The 23,270-nt window shown below is 38.1% G+C and overlaps 1 protein-coding gene across 3 annotated transcripts; it reads left to right on the forward strand.

Annotated features, from left to right (window-relative positions):
* The first annotated feature begins 1,984 nt into the window (after positions 1 to 1,984).
* On the forward strand, positions 1,985 to 21,700 carry LOC139707994 (coagulation factor XIII B chain-like). 3 transcript variants are annotated; one of them, XM_071619985.1, is made up of 10 exons: positions 1,985 to 2,553; positions 8,602 to 8,775; positions 10,281 to 10,469; positions 11,848 to 12,048; positions 13,332 to 13,520; positions 14,483 to 14,689; positions 16,280 to 16,480; positions 17,607 to 17,879; positions 20,616 to 20,751; positions 21,384 to 21,700. In XM_071619985.1, exons 1-10 carry the CDS (start codon positions 2,436 to 2,438, stop codon positions 21,694 to 21,696), a joined length of 2,001 nt encoding a protein of 666 aa, XP_071476086.1. In that variant the 5' UTR covers positions 1,985 to 2,435; the 3' UTR covers positions 21,697 to 21,700. The 3 variants fall into 3 exon arrangements, with proteins under 3 accessions (XP_071476086.1, XP_071476087.1, XP_071476088.1); XM_071619986.1 differs by having other exon boundaries at positions 14,489 to 14,689; XM_071619987.1 differs by having other exon boundaries at positions 14,516 to 14,689.
* Positions 21,701 to 23,270: the final 1,570 nt, after the last annotated feature.

Here is a 23,270-nt window from a genome sequence, read left to right on the forward strand (position 1 = left end):
ATCTTTACTAAAAAAAAGAGAGATCCAAAATCTGAGATAACTATTTCCATGACATATATTTATCAACTTGCCTACGCCTGTTGGGAATCTGTACCCATTCCATTGCAGCAGCGACATCACCGAAGCCCCGAGGAGCAGCGTCAAAGCTGAGGTTAACTTCATGGCAATCCGCGAGGGAATTCTTCTCGTAGCGTTCCCGTGGATCCAACGACATTTGAAATCTGACTGATGCCATCCGTTAAGTATCAGCCACTATTTACACTCCTCCCCTTATTTTGTATGTATTTTTATGGGGGGGGGGGGGTATCAGGTGGAGAGGGATGTGGATGGAGATGTGTGAGCTTGACGTGATGCATTATTTGACATTCACACTCAAACGGCGAGCTTCGCTGCAGTATGATATTTCCTCCCGAAATGTCAAGTGAAACAAATTTGCATTTTACATTTAGATATATTTATTCTCTTACGCTGTCTTAGGAAATTGTTCTGGTCATCCTGACTCTTTTGTTTATTATTCATACACAGTATTTAGTCATACGAACTTAAAGTGAGCGATAAAGGGGAGGTGTAATGATAAGGGAGGAATAAGATAGTTAAAGTATCTCATTCTATTGAATCTAGTTGAAACTGCCAATACAATTTGCCTACTTGCATACACAATTAACTATGCATTACCAAATTTTGCGTGAAAAAATAGTCCAAATATTTTTCTTTGATTTCAGTGGATACTTTGATATATGATTTTTCCTGGACTTCTGTAGTTCTGCACAGCATTCTCCTAAAATTGGATTTTACACCCCAGTATCTGCTTTAACCTACCTAACGGCTGTCTGTATCTGTTTAAGTTGTCTCGTGTTGCCAGGGACAGAGAACAGGCAAGCACACACCCTCCTCCCCAGCTTGTGTTTGATCACCATTGATTTTTAACCTCATCTTTTTCTCTCTTTTTTTTCCACAACTCTTTAGTATTGAGATAGCTCATCAACGTAGCTTACAAAAACTCTATTGCATCTGCGTTTAAAAGTTTGATACACTCTCAACTTGAATTTTGCGTTTCGGTCATGAATCAAGGCGATTAACTGATCAGTAAATCTAGTCTTATGTGAGCATAATATTCATCAGGTGTGTGTGTGTGTGTGTGTGTGTTGTTGTTGTTGTTGTTGTTGTTGTTGTTTTGGTTTGTTTTTGTTTTAGTCTGAAGTTACTATGCCTCTTGCCACAACTGGCATCCTTTTTTTTTTCTTTCTTTTTCTTTATTAGCTGGAAATAAGATGTGGCAGATGCTCGTAGCTTGAAGGATGGGACATGGTTATAACATCACATCAAACCGTTACCTTTTGCTGATGTGATCTTTGTATCTGTATCATGGCACAGTGTTACTTTCGTCTACTAAATGCTGTATACACGGAGGGAAATGTACATCATTATAATTATAATGTGCACTGTCTACCTGCTCAAAATTATAACGTCAAACTTCCTTTAGCAGAAATGTATCAACATATCATCTCCAAATAAAAGATTTCATTTAAAACTTCCGCTACAACCAGATTTCATATCGCAAAATCATGGTCTTGTTTTTGGAGAGGGTTACCATTATGGAAAAGTTGAGTCAATTTTTTCTTGATGTACATCTTCAAGCGTAAATATTCGAGTTTAGACTAACAAAAGACATTAACAGAGCGATCTAGGTTTTATCGTAACATATTGCCTGATAGCAATAAAGATATGAATTTTTTACGTACATCAGGTCCATGCAAGGCCTCGACAGGCGTTTTTAGAAATGTTTGATCTGAATTGTAATTACCCTTCTGTCCTCTCTCCCTCTCTCTCAATCTATCTCTTTCTCTCTCGCTAATTCTCTCTGCATAGAGAAACCTAGTTTCAAAATACATTTGCACAGATTATGCAAACATAATTTCAGAAATGAAGTCCCAGCGACACACCCTAATATCTGTAAGGAGACGCCATTAACGGTGGATACATGACACGGGCTAACACGAGCCAGTAATGATAGACAACTCAACTCTAACGTTGTCAGACTTGGGTGATCGAGTACTGATCTGTATCGCACATTAACTTCATTTATTCCCTCAATATCATGAGGAAAGTAGTGGGTCTTCTTTGATGCAATATGTGCCAAGTTGATCCCAGTGTTTCTGTATCACTCTCGTTCCACCGTTTTTACCCATGGTTAACATTTTGCGACATGAATCGATTCGCTCTCGCGCCATAAGGAGGACAAAGAAATTAGTGGGATAACTACCATCTCTAATAAGAAGGGAGTGCTTGTTTTCGATACAGCCGCATATTTCATTTCATTTCATTTTGATGCGCATTAGTTACACGCAGACCTCGGCGTTTTTGGAAGCCAAAGGAAGATAAATACTTAGCAGAACGTTTATCATTGGACAATATCCCTCTCTGCCATTTTGACGATGCCCTGTCTTCCTGGAGACTTAATTTGGATCGTGATCACCATTTCCTTTGGAATGATTCATGTGTCTGTCTGTCGGACCGTAACACCACCGGGGTTGGCTTTTAATAACAGTTGCGGTAAATAGTCCATGCATGTGTTATCACCTGTTAAAAGGGAATCGTATAAACTCAGTCATTGCAAAACTCTCAGCTTGCATGGATATTAAAAACAACCTGCATTAAAAAAAAAGAAACTGTGTTTTCCCCTATCTCTATACATACACTCATTATTCATTTTTCTTTCTATCATAATCAATTCTGTTCATTAACTTAATCTTATATCTATAGATCTATAATTTAATCATTCGTAGCTTAATGGGCACAACAGCCTTGTCCATCATCTTGAGTTTTCTTTCACTTCTTTTTCTATTGTTATGATGTTCTTTCTTTCTTCCCTATGTCTTTGATTCCTTCTCTAGCTCGCTGTCTGTTTACTACATCGTAAATTCCTGCTTGCCTGAAAATCTACCCCGTTCCAGAACTATCGATTGACACGTGCACATGTGTATCATTGTAATATACGGAATGTCTTTTCCCCCGTTGTCATGATATTCATCCAATAAACCCTCTAATCTGTCTGACGCCATTACTGAACAATAATGTCATTCTCAATTCAGTGGATCCAATGAGATGTTGTGTTGTTGTCGTCACTATCTTGTTTGTAATGGTGATAATATACAAATGATGCACAGGATAGAGTGCGTTAGTGGAGATGTAGCGAACTCGAGTCGAGGGTATTTACAATTGTGATTTACATGCACTACATTGGAAATACCCGAGAGTAAGCTGCATCTCCACTAACGCCACGAAATAATCCTGTGCATCATTTGTTTTATAAAATGGGTCGAAAACTAACAGCATTTTTCACGTACCTTTGTGGGTCAATACCAGTCAGCTACATGCAGCACTCGCTCAAGAGTCAAGATGTCCGAAGATGTTCGTCCCAAACATTTACGCACGTCGCACTCGGAAATCACGCACTACTGTACGTATAAGAGTATACGTACGCCACACATGTTATGCACACAAGAAAGGCCGGCCGGCAGCCCGAACTAGAAGTTGTTTACAGGATTGACAGCGCGTATAGTAGCGCGCGACGCACTTGTAACAACTGATTGAGTGCGCACTGCTAGTGTAAACATTGTGACGTCAGGCCGTGCATGTTATAGTGAGAAATTAATGCACGCACACGTGACTCATTTCAGCGCTTCCAATTGGCTACATTCTTGAACCCATTGTAGAATGTTTCTTCGCCAACTAAGACAAAGAAATGTGTTAGTATACAAATGATGCACAGGATAGAGTGCGTTACGAAATAATCCTGCGCATCATTTGTTTTATAAAATGGGTCGAAAACTAACAGCATTTTTCATGTACCTTTGTGGGTCATGTAGCACTCGCTCAAGAATCAAGATGTCCGAAGATGTTCGTTCCAAACATTTACGCACGTCGCACTCGGAATTCCCGCACATAATACTGTACGTATAAGAGTATACGTACGCCACACATGTTATGCACAAGAAAGGCCGGCCGGCAGCCCGAACTAGAAGTTGTTTACAGGATTGACAGCGCGTGTAGTAGCGCGCGACGCACTTGTAACAACTGATTGAGTGCGCACTGCTAGTGTAAACATTGTGACGTCAGGCCGTGTATGTTAGTGAGAAATTGATGCACGCACACGTGACTCATTTCAGCGCTTCCAATGGGCTACATTCTTGAACCCATTTTATAACATTTGTTATCAAGATAACGAGACTGTTAAGGATAACAACAATGATAACATTGATATAAACAGTCTGTTTATCAATTCACTTGACTGACACACATTCACCCAGGTACATCAATGTAATTAATTAAGATGTTTTGTAGGAGCTCTATAGTTTTAATGTCTATCATACAGCTGTTATTTGAAATATCCAAGTCAACTCTAAGGGGCATTCGTTTCTCATAAGCTGACGTAGATTTAGATAGAGAGAGAGAAAAAAAAAAAGTTGTGTCGTGTGCGTGCAGCCATGTAATGCATCATGAAGCTGATTGACTCCAGTTTAAGCTATGGTGAAAATAGCAAATTGGGGCTACACTGCACTCCCTATCACGACAGCACGAATGAAAATGACGCGTAACCGCCACAACGGCAGGCAATGAAAAGTGAAAGTGATGGGCAAAGTATCGTAATTACTTTTTTTTTGGTCATGTTTACATACTCATCACCTGATGACAGAGACAGACTGCAAACGCATTCATTCTGCCCCCTTTTTTCTCTTTCCTATCTCTCACTCGCTTGTGCTCCCTCCCTCCCTCTCTCTCCCTAACTGTCCTTCATCGTTGAATTTTGCCCCTCTGTCGCATGTGTCTGTAGATCTAGATTTGTTTGCATTGCATACGTCAGTTTATAATCTCATTTAGCCTTCTGACTGCCTTCTTTAAACCAGTTCGGCATATCTCCAGTGTTAAGACCAAAATATCCATTTAAATAGTATACATTATATACATATGTGTGTGTGTGTGTGTGTGTGTGTGTGTGTGCCTGCCTGTCTATTTGTCTGTCTGTTTGTTTGTGTCTCAGTGTTAGTGCGTCTGTCTGTGCTCCGAATATCATTTTGCCATTACGTTTCAAGGTTTGAAGCTTTTTTTAAGCTTCCCACACACGATGTGATGTGAGACTCAAATTTGGCGGCTTCTGTCCATCTCGTCTCTACTCCTTAAGCCATAAGATCTCCCCCAACATCTTTTTAACTCAGGTGGAAGTTTTTATTGCAGCAAAAATACCATTATCAACATATTTATAAGAACCTATAAAGATCTATAAACTTCCAGTGAATTTCGAGATGTACAAATTGCACTGTTCATCAATCCACAGTATACTGTTCAAAAAGTGAATGGGGGATAAATGAAATAATATGTAACATTCCTCGAAAGCGAATTTTATGTTTTCATGTGATGCAGCTTTCGCATAAACCAAAAAACGTAATTCTCAATTTTCCACTTCAAGTCAAACGTATTTCCGATAGAAACGGAAGAAAAAAAAAACATCATTTAAAATCAAAGTAAAACTCTACCGACTTTTGTACATACAAGCGGACATAAACTCTCAGTTAGCAATAATTATGAATGCATCACCTTGATTTTTTTTCTCAAACTCATCTCAGGCCGTTATCTATCACAAGGCCGTATTTCAACACATTCGTAAGCCCACCGCGTATAGAAAGGTATTTCAAATGGACATCAGAATCATGCCTGACCCGATTTAATCACGCCTGCGTGAAGTAGTTGAATGTGGAGACAGATATATTCCCCTATCAAACCTCGACTGAATGTTTGAAGTTCTCTTTGTGTGCAAATACCAACGTGGATTTGCAAGGTGGATGAAGTAGGTGCGCATACACCGCCAGGCATATTAGATGCCGCGCCAGAATGTAACTTCTACGAAGTGATATCATACTATACCAGAGGGTTTTTTTTTTTTGTCAATATTTGCATATAATTATGATTACAATGCTGATGCATGATGTTGATGTAGTTAAGTTACACAATGTCATGTAAACTTATTCATTATTTTTTATTTATATGCATATCACTGTTTGGGAGATAAAACTCAAAATTCAAATCTCAAAAATTAATGTCAAATGTTCGGGAGTGCCATTGGTAGCCAATGGTGATCCAATGGTAGGGAAATGTGATCGCCTTTCCTTTGACACGTCGCGATGGCTTCAATTTTTTTTTTTTTTGGGGGGGGGGAGGGGTAAAGACAACCAGAATTCGGACAGATCATGAATTAATTGATTATCTGACAATAACTGAAATAAAAAAAAATGATTTTCAACAAACTTGAGTTACTATTGATATTATGACATGATTAAACTGACATTATAATATGTGGTAATAATATTATTATGACCACACATAATTGTAAATCTAAACATGTCTTGGTTGATGTATTGTTAATTACATAATGACGATATACACGAATACACATAAATGCTTATTGTATGAATGATAAAAGTACGTGTGTAAACAGAATTTACAGAGTAATCAGTAAATGTAATCTTACAAAAAATTGAAAACGTTGCTATCATTTTATTCAAATGGGCAGCCGTCATTTGTATAGCATGGAAACGTCTTGTGTAATGAGTAAATTATTCATTAATTGATTACTAATTTTGTCTTTAATTACATTAATTACTGTCTTCGTCTTCTTCAGTGTTTTTCACAGGAAAGCAAAAGATTCTAAACGAGTCAAGGAACAAAGACCCCATCTGTTTGTTAAACATCTATCTATTTCAATTTATCAGCATCCTTAAATTCCACACATGTGAAAGAACCTGCCTGTACCACCTGTGCTTATTCTGGGTTTAATACTCTATTCTCGTATGATGATATCTATATCATACTGTCGCTGAAGGCCATCAGATAATAACACGTTAGATGAAATTCACCTTGCCTTTATTTGCCCAAGTTGAGACACTATATACCCTCGCGATCCGTTCAATGCAAACCAGTGCCAAAAGGTGTCGTTGTGTAAAGCCATGACGCTCCGATTGTATACAACAGGGCCTGCTCTTGGTACTGCACGATGTCCATTCAGTGTTTCTGTCTGAAATATTGAGCTTAAGTGTAACTCCACTTATCCAAAGGTAAAGAACAATGTATTCATTTGTTTTATAGTTTGACAGTAGGTATACGTTTGACAAACAAAGAAAAGAAGGTGCACTACACTACACGCACTCACACACACACACATAAATGTATATGATAATGGATTATGATACTCTTTGTGAAGGCTATCTTCGTGTAGAGCGTTCGATGTCAAGAGCGTATAGTATAACACATAGACATATATCTATCATTCTGTCTTCAGTCATGAAAAACATGAATGAAATAGCATGACGATTTGGGAAAAAAGTTACAATATCAAATAATGTTAATTATATATAATTTACAAAATATTTGACCAAATACGGTGAAATAAAAGAGTAAATGAGAAATTAATTCCAAGAATGAACAGTGCAGGAGATAGCATTTTATTTGTAGAGCAATTCGGCGTTTTTCGATGCAGCTCTCTGAATATTTAGTATTACCTGATTACTAGCGCCTGTTTGTTCCAGTTGAAATTTTGTTTAGAATTGTGTGGAGTATATTTTTCAGTAAGGGAGTATCAATTGATGAATGCAACAAATACAATATTCTTGTGTTTGTTTGCTGTTCTAAATGGAGCATATCACTTTTGTCGGTGTTGAATAATAGTTTGCTTTTTACTTTGAGACTATTCTAACACTTTAGCTAATAAAGAATTCAGTCGATTAGTAATAATTTCTAACATTTGGTGCGCGTTAAAGATGTTCATATCTTTGCCATAAACAAAGAATATAGCAGTATGGAGTGATAGCCCTATATTATATCATTAATCTTAATAAAAATAATAATTGGTCGAGATCCGAGCTTTATGGTGCACCACATTTATTTTCTAGTTTTTGTGAGCTGCGACGTTGAAAGCTGACATAATCGTTGACAGTTATATGGAAAAAGTATACCAGCCAAAGTAGTGACTCTGGAATCAATCTTGGCTGCCAAGTTTGAACTTAGACCCTACATCTATTAAATGATAATTAAAACCGTTTGCCATCATACTTCTATTTCATACAGACACACACACAGACACGAATATATATAATATGCATGACAGGAGTTGATGAATATATGGGCCCCGTTTCATAAAAGATATAGGATGGCAACTCTTGCTGGAATGGCAACTTCCCATTTAATCAGGAAGCTGGATTCCTTTCGTTACCATGACAATTGCCATTCCAGCAAGAGTTGCTATCATATCAATATTTTATGAAATGGGGCCATGATGTTGAATGATCAATTCATATGACTTTTCGAACTATGCAACAACTCGTGCTTCATCGACTAGTTCTCGCTATTCCTTTGACACATCACCATCGACCACGCCTTCTAGATGTAAAGTATCTTTTCTCAATGTAACGTTATACATATAATGATCCATACATTTCGATCGTGATAATTATGCATTTGCTTCCTATCGGATGTATGTTGTTGTATATACTTGATTGCAAAATAAAATGAGATGATAAAGAGGAGGAATTATCTATGTTTTTGCAACAGATGGTTCTTGTCACGATCCGGGTGAGATTGAAAACGGATATCGAGACTTGCTTGCAACGTTTCCGGCCAACGCATTGATCGAATATGGCTGCGACAATGGATATCACATATCCGGGCAACCGATTCTCACTTGCATATCCGGAATATGGAACCACCCAAAGCCAGCGTGCAAAGGTAGGTAACCGTAAAAACCGTTTTTTACGTTTTACATTAACAGCTTTGAGGTAGTAAAAGACAATATACAAATATTAGGAGCAAAATGCTTTAAAGTACTTATTGTTGATAAAGCATTTTATGAGAAAGTGAACACTGTCATAAGGCACTCCTGAAATATGTTCCGACTTTCTGCATGAATTTCGTAATGTCAATGATATTTCGCAGCATATAAAGATGAGCTTGTTTGTGACATTCGTGTTGAAATGCAGATGAGGGGTTTACAGAAGTTGATGAGTATCCAGACAAGTTGATCTGGCATCAAAAAGAGACTGAAAAAACCACCAAACCTCATATCAGAAACGAAAAGAATAAAAACATAGAACAAATGATTTGACGAATCTCTTTACAAAATTAATCTTGAATGACCAGAAAGATTGATGACTGAAAAATTCATCATCCAAAACATCAATCAGTTTTTGAAGAGGTATAATCTTCTATACGTCAAACGAGAAGTGAGCTTCAATATAATAATAATGCTCTACTTGCAAGCATGGACGGTTTTAATAAATTAATGCGATCATGATAGACATGGTAGATTATACTGTGTATCAAGTGTAGTTGCGTTACACTCTGCATCTACAACGAGTAAAGATCGCAGTGGCTACTTGCGAAAAATCTTGGGAGACCTCTTCATGAAAGAGGTGTGCAATCACTTAAAAGTAGTAGTTTTTGTTGTAAAGCTGCAATCATTACAGTTACTGCTGCAACAATGGGGAAAAATATCGCAGCTGACAGGTCGTTCGCCGGCTGTTGCCATGGCAACTGCAATCATCTGCGGCTTATAAAATGATGAAAATCATCTACAGCAAGAGACTCAACCCCTACGTTCCCAAATAACACAACGTCCTTGGGCTGGCAGATACGCTAGAATTTTACATGCGATCGGCCTCCCAAAAAAAAATAAAAAATAAAAAAGAATCGTATAGCAAGAAGACTGTTGCAGACAGGTTATATACCAGAGACACAAGCTCATAATCATACACAGAAAAAAAGTCTTCATTACTGTTAAGCATAATTATTTCATATTTTTTCATAATTTTATAGAACAGCTGACTTACTTCGTCTTTGATTTTGATAAAAACCTCGCCCAACCCGTTACTTTGATTTCACTTCTTCATCAAAGTTATTAGCATCAGTGACATTTTGCTTTACCGAAACTTCTGCACCCCTTTTCGTCACAAAGGCAGACAGTTGAAGAGTTTAATAGTAAAAGCATAAAAAAGGTAAAGCGTTAATTTTTTTTACATTTCAAAATAAGTCCATCAAGGAGACAGAATATTTCCAAAGATACACCACTTCTCACATAACAAAGAATATATAGTCGAAGTTATGAGTAAAAAAAAAATCCTTACATTTTCCTGTTGTCCTTTTCTGCTTTTTTTCGTAAATGATATGTAAAATTGTGAAGAATTGAGATAACTCCTTTTGCAGTGAAACTTGCGCGTCATTTAATCTTTCTACAGCACAGTGCGTGTTGCCGACTGAAGAGCTCAAGGCTCGTAATATCACTATGGTAAACGTGACGGAGCCCGACAACGCGTGGAATCGTTTCGTGGTGAACTGTTCTACAGGGTACAATGTGGTTGGCTCAAACCTTGTAGAATGCGTGGATGGACAGTGGTTCCCCAGCCTTGACACTCTCCACTGCGAAGGTAAACATAAGCAAGTTACAGTTCGTTATTTCAAAGGTTCGTTAATCCGACGATGAAATGAGGTTCGCCATTCCGAAGGTTCGTTAATCCGACGATGAAATAAGGTTCGCTGTTCCGAATGTTCGCTATCCGAATATGAAATAAAGTTCGTTATTACGATAAGATTCATAATTCCGAAGGTTCGTTGGTATACACCGTCTTTACATTTTTATGAATAGACTAACGAACCTTACTTCGTTTTCAGATTAACGATCATTCGAAATAACGAACCCTCGGAATAACGAACATGACCCGCTTTATTGGAAATAATGTCCAGGACATTTTACTCGATATACTCCACAAAAGAATATTTATCATAGATAATTTTTGTCTGACTGACAATGTTATTGTTGCAACAGTGCTCTATACAATAGTGGCAGTGGAAATTAGCATTGCAATAATGCTCTATATCAATATGTTTCATCTATTTCAAGAATTCATATCTTAATTGAATTATAATTATGGTCAAATCAATCGATTCACCTTACTGGGAAGAACTCAGTGTTCCCCCAGTGTGAAACACAATGTGAACACAGTACAAAAACATTGCGAACACAATGTGAAATCTCTTCACACTATTAAATTCGAGCGTTTTAACATTTGGAACACATTGTGAATCATGAACGCATTGTGAATCATGAATTCACAGTGTGAAACATAACAATACTATATGAATTGTCTGTGAAAAACCACACCATAGTGTGAAATCATCTTTTCACACAGTCGACTATGCAAACATAATTATTGTGAACACACTGTGGGACACTGTGTTCTTTCCAACACGACAGGTCCAAGGTCCCTCCCAGAGGACCAGTAACATATCGGAACAGGCTCTCCATCAGGTCCTGGACAAATTTCTCTGTAACCATGGTAACAATTAGCATCTTTTCATCGTTAGATAGGCAACTCTGATTTCCGCTGTGTGTCCTAGGTTGGAGAAAGATGTGATGAAACTGGTGAAAATTATACTAAGTCTGCACAAAATCAACGAGGAATTTACAAAATGTGTCGACTTTTAGAGAGAAACAGGAACTTCTGAAGCGTGTTCCCAAATTTGAAGATCCGTTATTGAACGATTAAGAGAAGTTTGATAACTTTGCAACTGATATGAGCAGTGGTATGTGACCAAATAAGGTCCTACAGGAAAGAGAAAGTTTCATTCTACATTTTGGAAAACCAGCAATGAATTAAAAAATAATGATAAATGGATAAAAAGATACAACAGTCTTACACCAATAATGTAGAAATGTGGTTTGCTGGATTTTATGGGTTAGACAGTAAAATGTAACTAGTCATGATGAACTGGTCAAGTTTTTCTCATGTATAATTTTCGTTTCAGCGACCTGCACCAGTCCACCCATCGCCAATTTCACCAAACAACCATGGCTCATCTTCACACTCAAGACCACTTATGACAACGGTTCACAGCAAACCATCGTAGAGGTCGCTTGCCCAAACGGTACCACCCTCATTGGGTCACGTGTTCTGGAGTGTTTGAATGGAAAGTGGTTCCCTCTCTATGACAGTTTTTACTGCCAAGGTGAGCTTGCAAACTTTACGTGAAATATTTCCATTATCTTCCTTGAATTTATCTTATTTCTTTTTAATCGGCTCTATTTTAACGAAAGCTCTCAGGAAGATTTGTCAGAATCATAGCTGGACTTACCCTGGAATCACCAGCCCCATTATCATTTCCCCATCAGCATTGTCAAATACCCATTCCTATATACCTCGATCGAGGGGGACTTCGTGGATAAAACATCCGGTCAGATGAACTTGGAACATGACAAAAGCCTTGACCAGGTAAAAAGAACTCTTGAGAGTCTAGAGGGCTCTCGAGTTCACCAAGACGTTTCCCAATAACGGAGGAATCCTGTTTCTACCGGATCCTCTGAATCATTGAGGCATTCTTCCTCCGTTTTCCTGCTCCTTGATGTCAAGATTGTGTTGAGTTAGTGGTGGTGGCGCCCTTACCATGCCTCTCTCAAGGATACGATCGAGATTATCTCCCTTGATAGGAAAAGCACAGGTAGATTTGACTTTCCTTTCTCCTCCTCATCTCCGGCTCTGGATCTCATGCTGTCCGTCTCCCCCCCCCCCCCCCCCCCCCAGGACCTTACCTTGGGTAACGCGGACTTGTGGACAACAGAAATACCTGAGAGAAGCCTTGTCAGCATGTTTGACTGAGGAGTTGGGAAATTCTGAGAAGGGGTTTTCGAAGGATGGACCCGATCGTTACCAAGTTCCGAGAATCGCAAACATCATTGTCGCAGTTTTCACTTATGCAGCCGCATACACTCAATCCTTGTTACCAAATGACCTCATGACCTTATGAACTGGCAGTGATCAGTAATCAATTACTATACCCAATGAGGCAGTCGCCTTGTACCTCCTCGGTTTACCACTGTTAGCATGAATCGTGATATAGTCCCCACCGCTGCGTGTCCGTACTAAATACAACCCTACCTAACCCTATACCCTAACCCTAGTCCGCGGGTGCACGCGCACTGCGGTGGGGCCTATGGTGGGGACTATATCACGATTATACCGCATGGGGCGATCTTCCTGCTGCAGTTGGCATGTACGGAACAGACATCTAAATACAGTTGAAAGTCCACAAGAGAGTAAGAGACTGGTTAGCAACTGAAAGCCGACTGATTGTTCATGTTTAGTGTATTTTATTTTTCTGAGACTCGACTGGGCAGAACAGACGATATGACTCCCACCATATCCAGTAATCAATAGAACTGATACAATGGTAAAAATTTTACTGAATGCGAGAATGCAAGACGCTTTGATCATTTGTATTTGTCTTGTGAATAGTTCCGTGTGGATATGAGGAGCTAGAGAGAAGGAAAGACCTCATCTTCAACTCCACCATGTCAACAACCAAGCCGGAGAGACAAAATGTACTGGTCACGTGTGCTGAGAACTACGAACTTATTGGTTCTAGCGTTCTCCATTGCGTGAATGGACAGTGGTTCCCGCCCCTCGATGACTTGCGTTGCGGAAGTAAGTGCTCACTCACGCTGATGTTTGTTTCGCGCTTCCGTATCATTGAAGGTTGGTTTTTTCCCCCCTAACTTTCATCTTTTTGGTCTGACCCGACACTGAAAAAAATTCATGAAACATCCAAACACTTCATCTCATCAATTTTGTAATCGATGTACCGATACACAGAAACAGCACTGCATACCCGGGGGCGTTTCATCAACGAATTCGTCGGAGGTTTTCACCGACAAATTTGCTATCAGCCAATCAGACGCAAGGATTTCAGTAGCTTTTAACAGTTGTCGGTGTAAATCACTGACAAAAAGTTTCATGAAACACCCCCCTGAAGTAGTTCCTTCAATAAGTGCAGTTTGAATGAATGAGCCTGATCTGATCTTGGCCCCATATTCTTTCTTGTATATAGCACTTACAGTGTACACGGAACGTCGTATTGTAACTAATAATAATCTGATGGAATCAACACTACTTCTTGTTTTATATCATTTGCTTTGCAGTACTAGTATACTAAATTGAGTGTTACCTTAAAATACAAAGAAATTATATTGTCAATAATATTGCTTGTCAGTCCTTTCGAGGAATCTTGGAATGTGATAGATATTACAATTAACGGGGCAACCAAAGCTTTTCAGAACTTAACGAAGGAATCGTCAATAGGTCACAGAGTTGTGTGTGCATATTTGGATGTTAAAGACCTTCTAAAGCAATAAAAGTGTTTCAATTGCAAAATAATTATGACATCGTATTCAAAATAAGGCCGTCAAATCAAATCTTGTTCGTTGGGGAGAAAATTCATTGTGTGATAGTTTTAGCCTATACTTGCAAGTTTGCAATATTTGCAGTGGATTAAAAGTAGCACTGGAAGGAAAGGAAGAATGTTGTCAATCTCACAATGAACAAAAGAAATCTAATGGCATCAAATTAATGACAAATGACGTGTCCATACCTAATGATTAATTCGTGAGGTTTAGATCTTTGCGAAAACGATGCTCTCAAAGGAATCCCTAACCTCGTCATTGGTGAGACGTCGCCAACGACGACTCTAGCAAGCCAGCAGGCGAGACAGACTGTGCATGTCACGTGTGCTGAAAGCTTCGTTCTTATTGGCTCTAGCACTCTGCAGTGCATAGATGGACAGTGGTTCCCTTCCCCTGGAGATCTGTGCTGCGAACGTAAGCATAATTATTGCTTTTTCAGCGAGAAGATTGATTGGTAACACTCCAATAGCACAGTATAACAACAATTTTGTACAAGAGCTGAATGACAATCATGAAAACGACCTATGAATATCGGTAAGGGTTTTGTTTTACAGTTTCAGATTTGAGCTTCCTTTCCCGACAAGTATCGTTATTGTAAATTTTATTTAATGTTATTTACTCGATTCCAGTGCATTATTTCTGTCACTAAAGAAAGTGGGATGTGTATTTTTTGCTGTAAAAAAACGGAAATAAATTTGAACTTGAACTTGATCTTGTGTATGATCTTAATGAGATTTGTTTTTTATAGCCTTCTTTGGGCATATTAATGCTGCGACATTGTAGTCATTAATCTGGGACTTAAATTGGAACCTCAAACAAGCCGTGGAAATATTCAGTTACAGTCTTGTAAACCCGTAAGCCAGTGAGTGAAGTATAATTATGCTCATCTCTGCTTTCCGTTCCATTTCCATTTTCCATTTTCTTTTCCAGCAAGTATAATTATAAGATAAAGAATATACATAATAACACAACAATGCACCATAAAAAAACTGTGCAATTATGAACTGAGATACGATGTTGTAAATTTCATGACAAAAAGCAGTGAAAGTTGTTGGAAATGGAGGGGACTGCTTGTAGTTTGCCATAAAGAATATCTAATTACTTACCACTCGGCAAATTGCTTGAAAAAAAGAAAGAAAAAAATAAGACAGAAAAGAAATACACACATACAGACACATAACAAACATGAAACAGGTTTCCTGTAATTGAAGACAAAGGAAATTTAAGTAAGCGTGGAATGCATTACAGGTAGAGACTAGTCACACAGTAGACAGAGAAAAGGGAGAAGGAAGAGGAGATGAAGGGTCAAAACCAGGAAACTCGAGGTAATAAAGACACCAGAGCACAGCGCGATTTAATAGAGAAGAGTTGTAGAAGACGATTCATTCATTCATTTATTCATTCATTCGTTCACTCATTCATTTATTATTCATTCATTCATTCATTCATTCATTCCCTTTTGCCCATGACCCACAAAGAGATATAAGTATTTTACAAAAATTGAATACATAGATCACATCACAATACACAATAAACAGTAGTAATAAAAAAGGAACTTAAAATTTCATTTCATTTCATTTATTTCATTTCCAACGACATTTTCATACACAAAATAACACAACATCAATACAATGTAGTAACAAAGAAAAATACGTGAAGTTAACAATACTACGCATCAAAAAAGCAAATGAAAATTGAATTAAAACTAAAGTTGCAGAAAATAGAGGAGACATGCTGGAAAGCTAAGCTTGTATTTTGCAGTCTCCTCATGGACAAAACGACTAAATAACATCAAAAAGCAATTAGCTAGACATAATATAAACGGTGCACAACACATACAGACCTACACAAACAAACAAACAAACCAACAGACGGACAAACGAACACAAGCAACCTCTCTTGTAAAGAGAAAGAGAGAGAGAGAGAGAAACAAAACACAGTGAAGGAAAGAGAGGAAAAGAGGTCATTAATTTAAGGCTTTCATCTTCTATGCATATCATGCAGGCAACTGCCCAGATGAGGAAATCTTTCGGCGAATCGAGGGAGTGTCAGTGAGTGTAATGAACCCCGAGGATGTGTCGGGGGGTATCGTCCTACCCATCCTGCGGGTCGAGTGCGCTGAGGGCTATTCTCTTGTGGGACCCGAAAGACTGCTGTGTGTAGAAGGGGAGTGGTTCCCTGCTTACAACGACCTGCTGTGTGCCCGTAAGTCTCCGTGCTTGCTCAACCTAAATCACATAACAAAAAAAAAAAAAAAAAAATATATATATATATATATATATATATATATATATATATATATATTTATATATAAGAGAGCAAAGAAACAAGCTATCGAACGTGAGTTTGACAGGGATAAAACAACAACAACGTCAATAGTATACTTCTTTTTCAGTCTTCCCCTTCTACTTTTCCTTTTCTTTTCTTTTCTTTTTTTTTGTGGACCGGAAACGGACAAGGCTCAAGCATGCATGATTTCATGATGTGCATCTTGTACTTGGACGTAATGAGTTCAATATATGCATATGAACAAATTAAGACACAAAAACGTGATTATGCAAAAATAAACATCGTGTGTACATGCGCACATAATTTATGTATGCAGATGAGCCTACACATCCATTATACAATTAAACATCCATACAAAAGAACAAACAGCAAACAAGTTGTGACACGTTCAACTGATTTTCGTTGTATTTAGCCTATTCTATTGTTTGTTCGTTTGTTTCATTGTTCCGTATTCCATGTTATAACAAATAAACCATAAACGTAACAAGAAATTGAATGAGTGAATTGTCAAATACAGCAAACAAGACAAGTTAGGACATGGGAAATATGAGGAATCTACATAGAAGCATAACTGCTTGTATGGCGTAGATTCCCAGATGCTAATTTGAGATGAATTCTTCATGAAATTTACTGTTGAAAGGAACGTAGAAGAATAAAAAAGAAAAGAAAAAAAAGACTAAGGGCGTTCGATCACCCAAGCGAGGCAATGGCAATGATCAAGTCAGATGCAATGACGGAAATGCAAAGTATGCACATACAATGTAGAATGCCCAGGAAGATAATAAGAAATTGCTTTAGGTATGGATTCGGAAAAATGGATTTGAGTTAAGCTTAAATGAATTGAGAGATGAGATTGGATTGTTTGTCTATCCAGGTCATTCCAGAATCTGTGTCCTGTCGTATCGTTATTGTTTTGAAGGCAGATACGGTCCGTGCAGGAGAAAGATGAAGAGAGTGTTTCTGTCTCATAGGGTAATGAATGAGAATGGACTTCATGTACAACATGCTTCCTCATATACTTGTCATTTATGTTATCATAAAGGAATGTGTGTTAACGTGACGATTCCCCCCGGCTGTGAGACGGACGGACCCCCTACTACCCCAAGACAGACAGCTGATGGCTCAGTCGTCCTCGCTCACGGAACATCTGTGCGATGTCGTGGGAGGCCGCTCGACCAGATTCCGACGTGGGGCTACGACGAGGCCGAGACCGAGATGCGATGCTTCGACGGGACAATGTATAATCGCCGGTCGTGCCAGCAGCCGACGCGTCCCATTCCCGAGACCACGGAAGTGACGATCGTGGATGAGACAGGTCTGTGTAGATCTCTCCCTGCACAACTCAAGATATAATTTGTTTTATTCTGTGGAAGCAGGGAACGCGGACGTCACGTTTAACATCAGACTTATAGAAAATCCCTTTCTCTCTTAATTTATACACCATAATATTCTTTCTTCTTCTTCTATAAAATCGGTTTCTTCATCACCTACATTCACCTTGACTTTATACAGTAAAAAGGCCGCCATTTTTAAACATTTTTAAAGCAAGACCATCATCAAATAGAACAAAATGAAACCTTTTCAGAGATACCTCACGTGTAGCATAATAGAATAAAATACTTGAAATTATAATTAAAGTAATCCCGTATTTTTTTTAAATAATTTTCCTTACTTTTTAGCAGCTTTATATTCGCAAATATCTCTTCTAAACCAAAATTGAGTTAGTTCGTTCTGCGATAAATCCGTTCATATTTTTGGCATTTCTTGCTCATTGCAATTTATCCTCCGTCTGACACTATTTAATTTCATTTCATTTCACACATGCATGTTCACATGCATGTTTTTTTATTTTCATTTCCAATCAAACACAGGTAATACACTTTGACATGATTACATAATTATATTGGAACATAATAATACATATTGCCATATTGGTTCTTAAAAGAACTTCATGGAAATGGAAATTGAGGGGCTGCTAAAAAGCGAACTTGTAGATTGCAGTCCCCTCACTTACGTTACATTACTACAATACATTAATTGTCCCCGCCGAACGAGTTCGAGCAGGGGACTATGAAACGGGCTCCGTACGTGTGTGTGTCCGTCCGTCCGTCCGTGTGTCCGTCCGTCCGTGTGTCCGTCCGTGTGTCCGTGTGTGCGTCCGTGTGTGATCAAAATCTTCAATTTGCTGCTTCTCTGTCATTTATGAGCCAATTTTGATTCTGTTTGCTTTATATGATAGCACTACATGGGAGCTTTGAAACTTCTACACAGAATTTCAGTCGTGACCTTTGACCTTGACCTTTGACCTATATTGTACATTTTGCTACAAAATGCTACTCCTTCGCCATTTCTAACCCGATTTCGATTCCGTTTGCTTTATGTGATGGCACTAGGTGAGGGCTTCAAAACTTCTACACAGAATTTTGACCTTTGACTTCTTTGACCTTTGACCTTGATTTTTTGACCTATATTGTACATTTTGCTACAAAATGCTACTCCTTCGCCATTTCTAACCCGATTTCGATTCCGTTTGCTTTATGTGATGGCACTAGGTGAGGGCTTCAAAACTTCTACACAGAATTTTGACCTTTGACTTCTTTGACCTTTGACCTTGATTTTTGACCTATATTGTACATTGGCTACAAAATGCTACTCCTTCGCCATTTCTAACCCGATTTCGATTCCGTTTGCTTTATGTGATGGCACTAGGTGAGGGCTTCAAAACTTCTACACAGAATTTTGACCTTTGACTTCTTTGACCTTTGACCTTGATTTTTGACCTGTATTGTACATTTTGCTACAAAATGCTACTCCTTCGCCATTTCTAACCCGATCTCACTTCCGTTTGCTTTATGTGATGGCACTAGGTGAGGGCTTCAAAACTTCTGCACAGAATTTTGACCTTTGACCTTGATTTTTGACCTATATTGTACATTGGCTACAAAATGCTACTCCTTCGCCATTTCTAACCCGATTTCGATTCCGTTTGTTTTATGTGATGGCACTAGGTGAGGGCTTCAAAACTTCTACACAGAATTTTGACCTTTGACTTCTTTGACCTTTGACCTTGATTTTTGACCTATATTGTACATTGGCTACAAAATGCTACTCCTTCGCCATTTCTAACCCGATTTCGATTCCGTTTGCTTTATGTGATGGCACTAGGTGAGGGCTTCAAAACTTCTACACAGAATTTTGACCTTTGACTTCTTTGACCTTTGACCTTGATTTTTTACCTATATTGTACATTTTGCCACTAAATGCTACTTCCGGCGGGGACATATGTTACGCACAGCGTAATTTCTACTTTTCCTTGTTATATATGACTTTATAACACAATACAACGATACATGTACCGTACAAGCTAATCATTGAAAGTATAGTTTTCATTCAATCAAATCGGATGGTTACAGTGAAGTACAGTGTATACGCTTTCACATGTATACACATACACATAGACATAGACATACACATACACATACACACACACATACACATACACATACACATACACACAAGCACACACACGTACCCACATACACATACGCACACACACGCACGTACACACACATGTATGCATCCACATACATTGTGCACACACAGAAGAGAGTAGGGAAAGAGAGGGCGGGAGGGGGAGAGGGGGAGTAGAGAGAGCGAAGGCAGGTCAACATTCTCGATACAGGGTGAAGAAAAAAAGAACAACAATTCCAAACAGCCAAACTAATCATGGGGTACATATGAGCTAATCAAATATTTCTTTAAATTACTAGAGAATGATTTCAAACTAATGGAATCTTTTATATTTTTCTCAAGGGAATTCCAAAATTTTGGGCCACTGTAGATAAACGTGGATTTTGTAAATAGAGTTCGGGTATATACTATACTTTCATCCCCGTAGAATTCTTATAATGCTAATGATTTTTTTTTTCCACAGTAGTTTGTTGAACAAAACAAAATGAGAAAATGAATCTTGAAAAAAAAAATAAAGACGCACTGAAAGTCTGAGTTTCATCTCGCAAGACTGTGATTCGCATTATTTCCATCTCTTCAGAAGCTACAACCACTGTCAACAGCACGGTGGCCCACACTAAGTACTTTTCCCCAACGATGGTGGCGCTATCCTGCGTGAGTGGCGGGTTGTTCGTGATCCTCCTCATCATCGCTTTCTTCTTCTATCGCCTACTTCGGTAATTAGACATGTCCGTCTTTTTTTAGTCAAATGAAGGGATGCTTGCATAGCCGATGTGCTGCTATATGCCCCCCCCCCCCCTCCCCCCCCCCCACACACACATAAACGCGCAAATTCTATTATGACTTGTATTTTCAACAATATATTAAAGATTTCTTTATTCTCTACATGAGCACAGTTTTGCGTTGCTTTTAACACAGTTCTGTTGAGCAGCTATACTTTATAAGCACACGAATAAATATCAAGAGGCTGAGGAGGCGAGACAAACGAAATAAATGTATGATACGTCACACATTATTAAATATAGTGCTGTAAGCATTATGGAAAAATCACGAATGCTTCCTCTATCAAAGCTCACAGTATATAACTCGACGCCTTTTTTCAGTGCCAATATAGGTTGTATAATTATAACGTATAATTAATTCTGTAACTTGATAAAACGCAAAGGATCCTCTGCATTTATCTGAAAACATCTTGAAGTAGTAAAATGTTTATCCAATATCAAGCCATCACACACTGAGACATGTTACTTCTAAATAAAAGCAAGAGCATTCCAACAGTAAATGCTTAACGAATTTCAGTTACTGTGGGCCTTTATAGTGTATGACCTGTTTCGTTTTGTCAATATAGTCGGAGGAAAGACGGTGCAAAACAAATGAAGAAGTCTGGCTTCAGGAATCAGCTCAGCATATTCCAGCGACCCAGCCCCGAGTCGAGCCCCGTGCCTCCCAAGCTCCCATCGCGACCCATGCCGCTGGGCTCTGTGGGGTCGCTGGGTTACTCGGACCAGGAGAAGTGGAAGCTGCCGGGCCAGAAGATCGCGGAGGAGGAGGAGGAGGAGAGACGGAGGAGGGAGAAGGAGGCGATGCAAGCCTCCACCATCTACGAACAGATTGGTAGGAAGGGAGACCAGCCGGAGTACATCGACGTCTTCGTCCAGTAGCATGGCGAGCATGATCAGCGAGATATAGATGATTGTTTTCTTGTTGAGTTTATTTATATATTTATCTGTTTATGTATTTATTTATTTATTTATTCATTCATTTATCTGTTTGTTTATTTATTTATTTATTCATTCATCTATTCATCTATTTATCTATTTATGCATTTATTCATTTATTTATCTATTTATTCATTCATTTGTCGATGTATTTTTATTTATTTATTCATTTACATATTTGCCTAAGACAGATGTTTCCTTGTCCATCTCCTCTTTCTCTGTTGTCTTTCTTCTCTACATCTATCTTCTTTTTGATATCAGTTTTATTTTGTCTTTCCTTCTTCTCCCTCTCTCCTTCCTCTTTTCCTTCCTGTATATCTTCTTCAACGTTGGGAGACATTGATTAAGCAAAATCTTTTACCAGGAGTCCATTTCTATTTTATTGCATCAGGCAAAGAGATTCTACACGAATGGAGGACGTTTTATATATATATATATATATATATATATATATATATATATATATATATTTGTTTATCTATCAATCTATCAATTCATTTATTCATTTATCTATTTATCTATCTATCTATCTATTCATTTATTTACTTACTAATCTACTTACTTGTTTTTTGTTTTTATTTTGAATTCAATTCATGTTGCATTTCATAATCGCAGTACATGTATACGTAATGATTGGTTACGATATACGTAGAGTTCGGAATTCTTTTCCACTTTTAGTGTATTTAGTCGAGGTTTCTTTGTCGTTCCAAAACGGTTTGAGTTTGAGTTTGAGTTTAGGTTTAATACACATTGCACGCTATAATGTTGTGTGTTCAGTCTCGTAGTAGTTTGTTTGTTTGTTTGTTTGTTTGTTTGTTTGTTTGTTTGCTTGCTTTATCGAAAGACTAAGAGAAATAGATTTTTTTAGACTAAAAAAAAACCGTGATGCATTTTCACGAACCAACTGCTTCTATTATTCTCGGTCGTTGTGTTACTTACTAAAACTCAGTTTGAAGGGGTAAATGCCTGTAAAGTAATTTCATATGGTGTTTTTAAAGGTAAGTAATCTATTTGTGCCTTCTTTTTCCTATGTGATATTTTTGGTTGTTGTTTTAACTGTAGAACTAGCAGCCATTTAATATTAAATGTATTATAGTGCCATTCAAATCTATGGCCCTTTATTGAAATAATACATTGATGTGACATAAAGAAACTCATACTAGCTGGACTAACATGAAGATCAGAAAAATCGACTTTGGACCAATAGGCCCCGATGAATGAAATCAAATGCAGATGACAAAATTATTTGGCTCCCAAACAATTAGGCCCGAAATTCACGAAGGTGGTACAAATAAAACCATTTAAACCATGGACAAAAATTATGGAGCGCCAAGTGTCGCACATAATATTTCGGTACGAAATTGGTCATTTCGTCTACAAAATGACCGCTTCGTTAACGAAATTATCATTTCGTGGACGAAATGTTAATTTAGTTACAAAATGTTGTCATTTCGTAACAAAATAATCATTTCATCGACGAAATGACTGATTTCGTAACAAAATATTCCATGCGACAC

The sequence above is a fragment of the Diadema antillarum genome, unplaced genomic scaffold (assembly GCF_040938485.1).
Source record: "Diadema antillarum isolate AM-2024a unplaced genomic scaffold, OU_Dant_1.0 seq00001292_RagTag, whole genome shotgun sequence".
NCBI classification, from domain to species: domain Eukaryota; kingdom Metazoa; phylum Echinodermata; class Echinoidea; order Diadematoida; family Diadematidae; genus Diadema; species Diadema antillarum.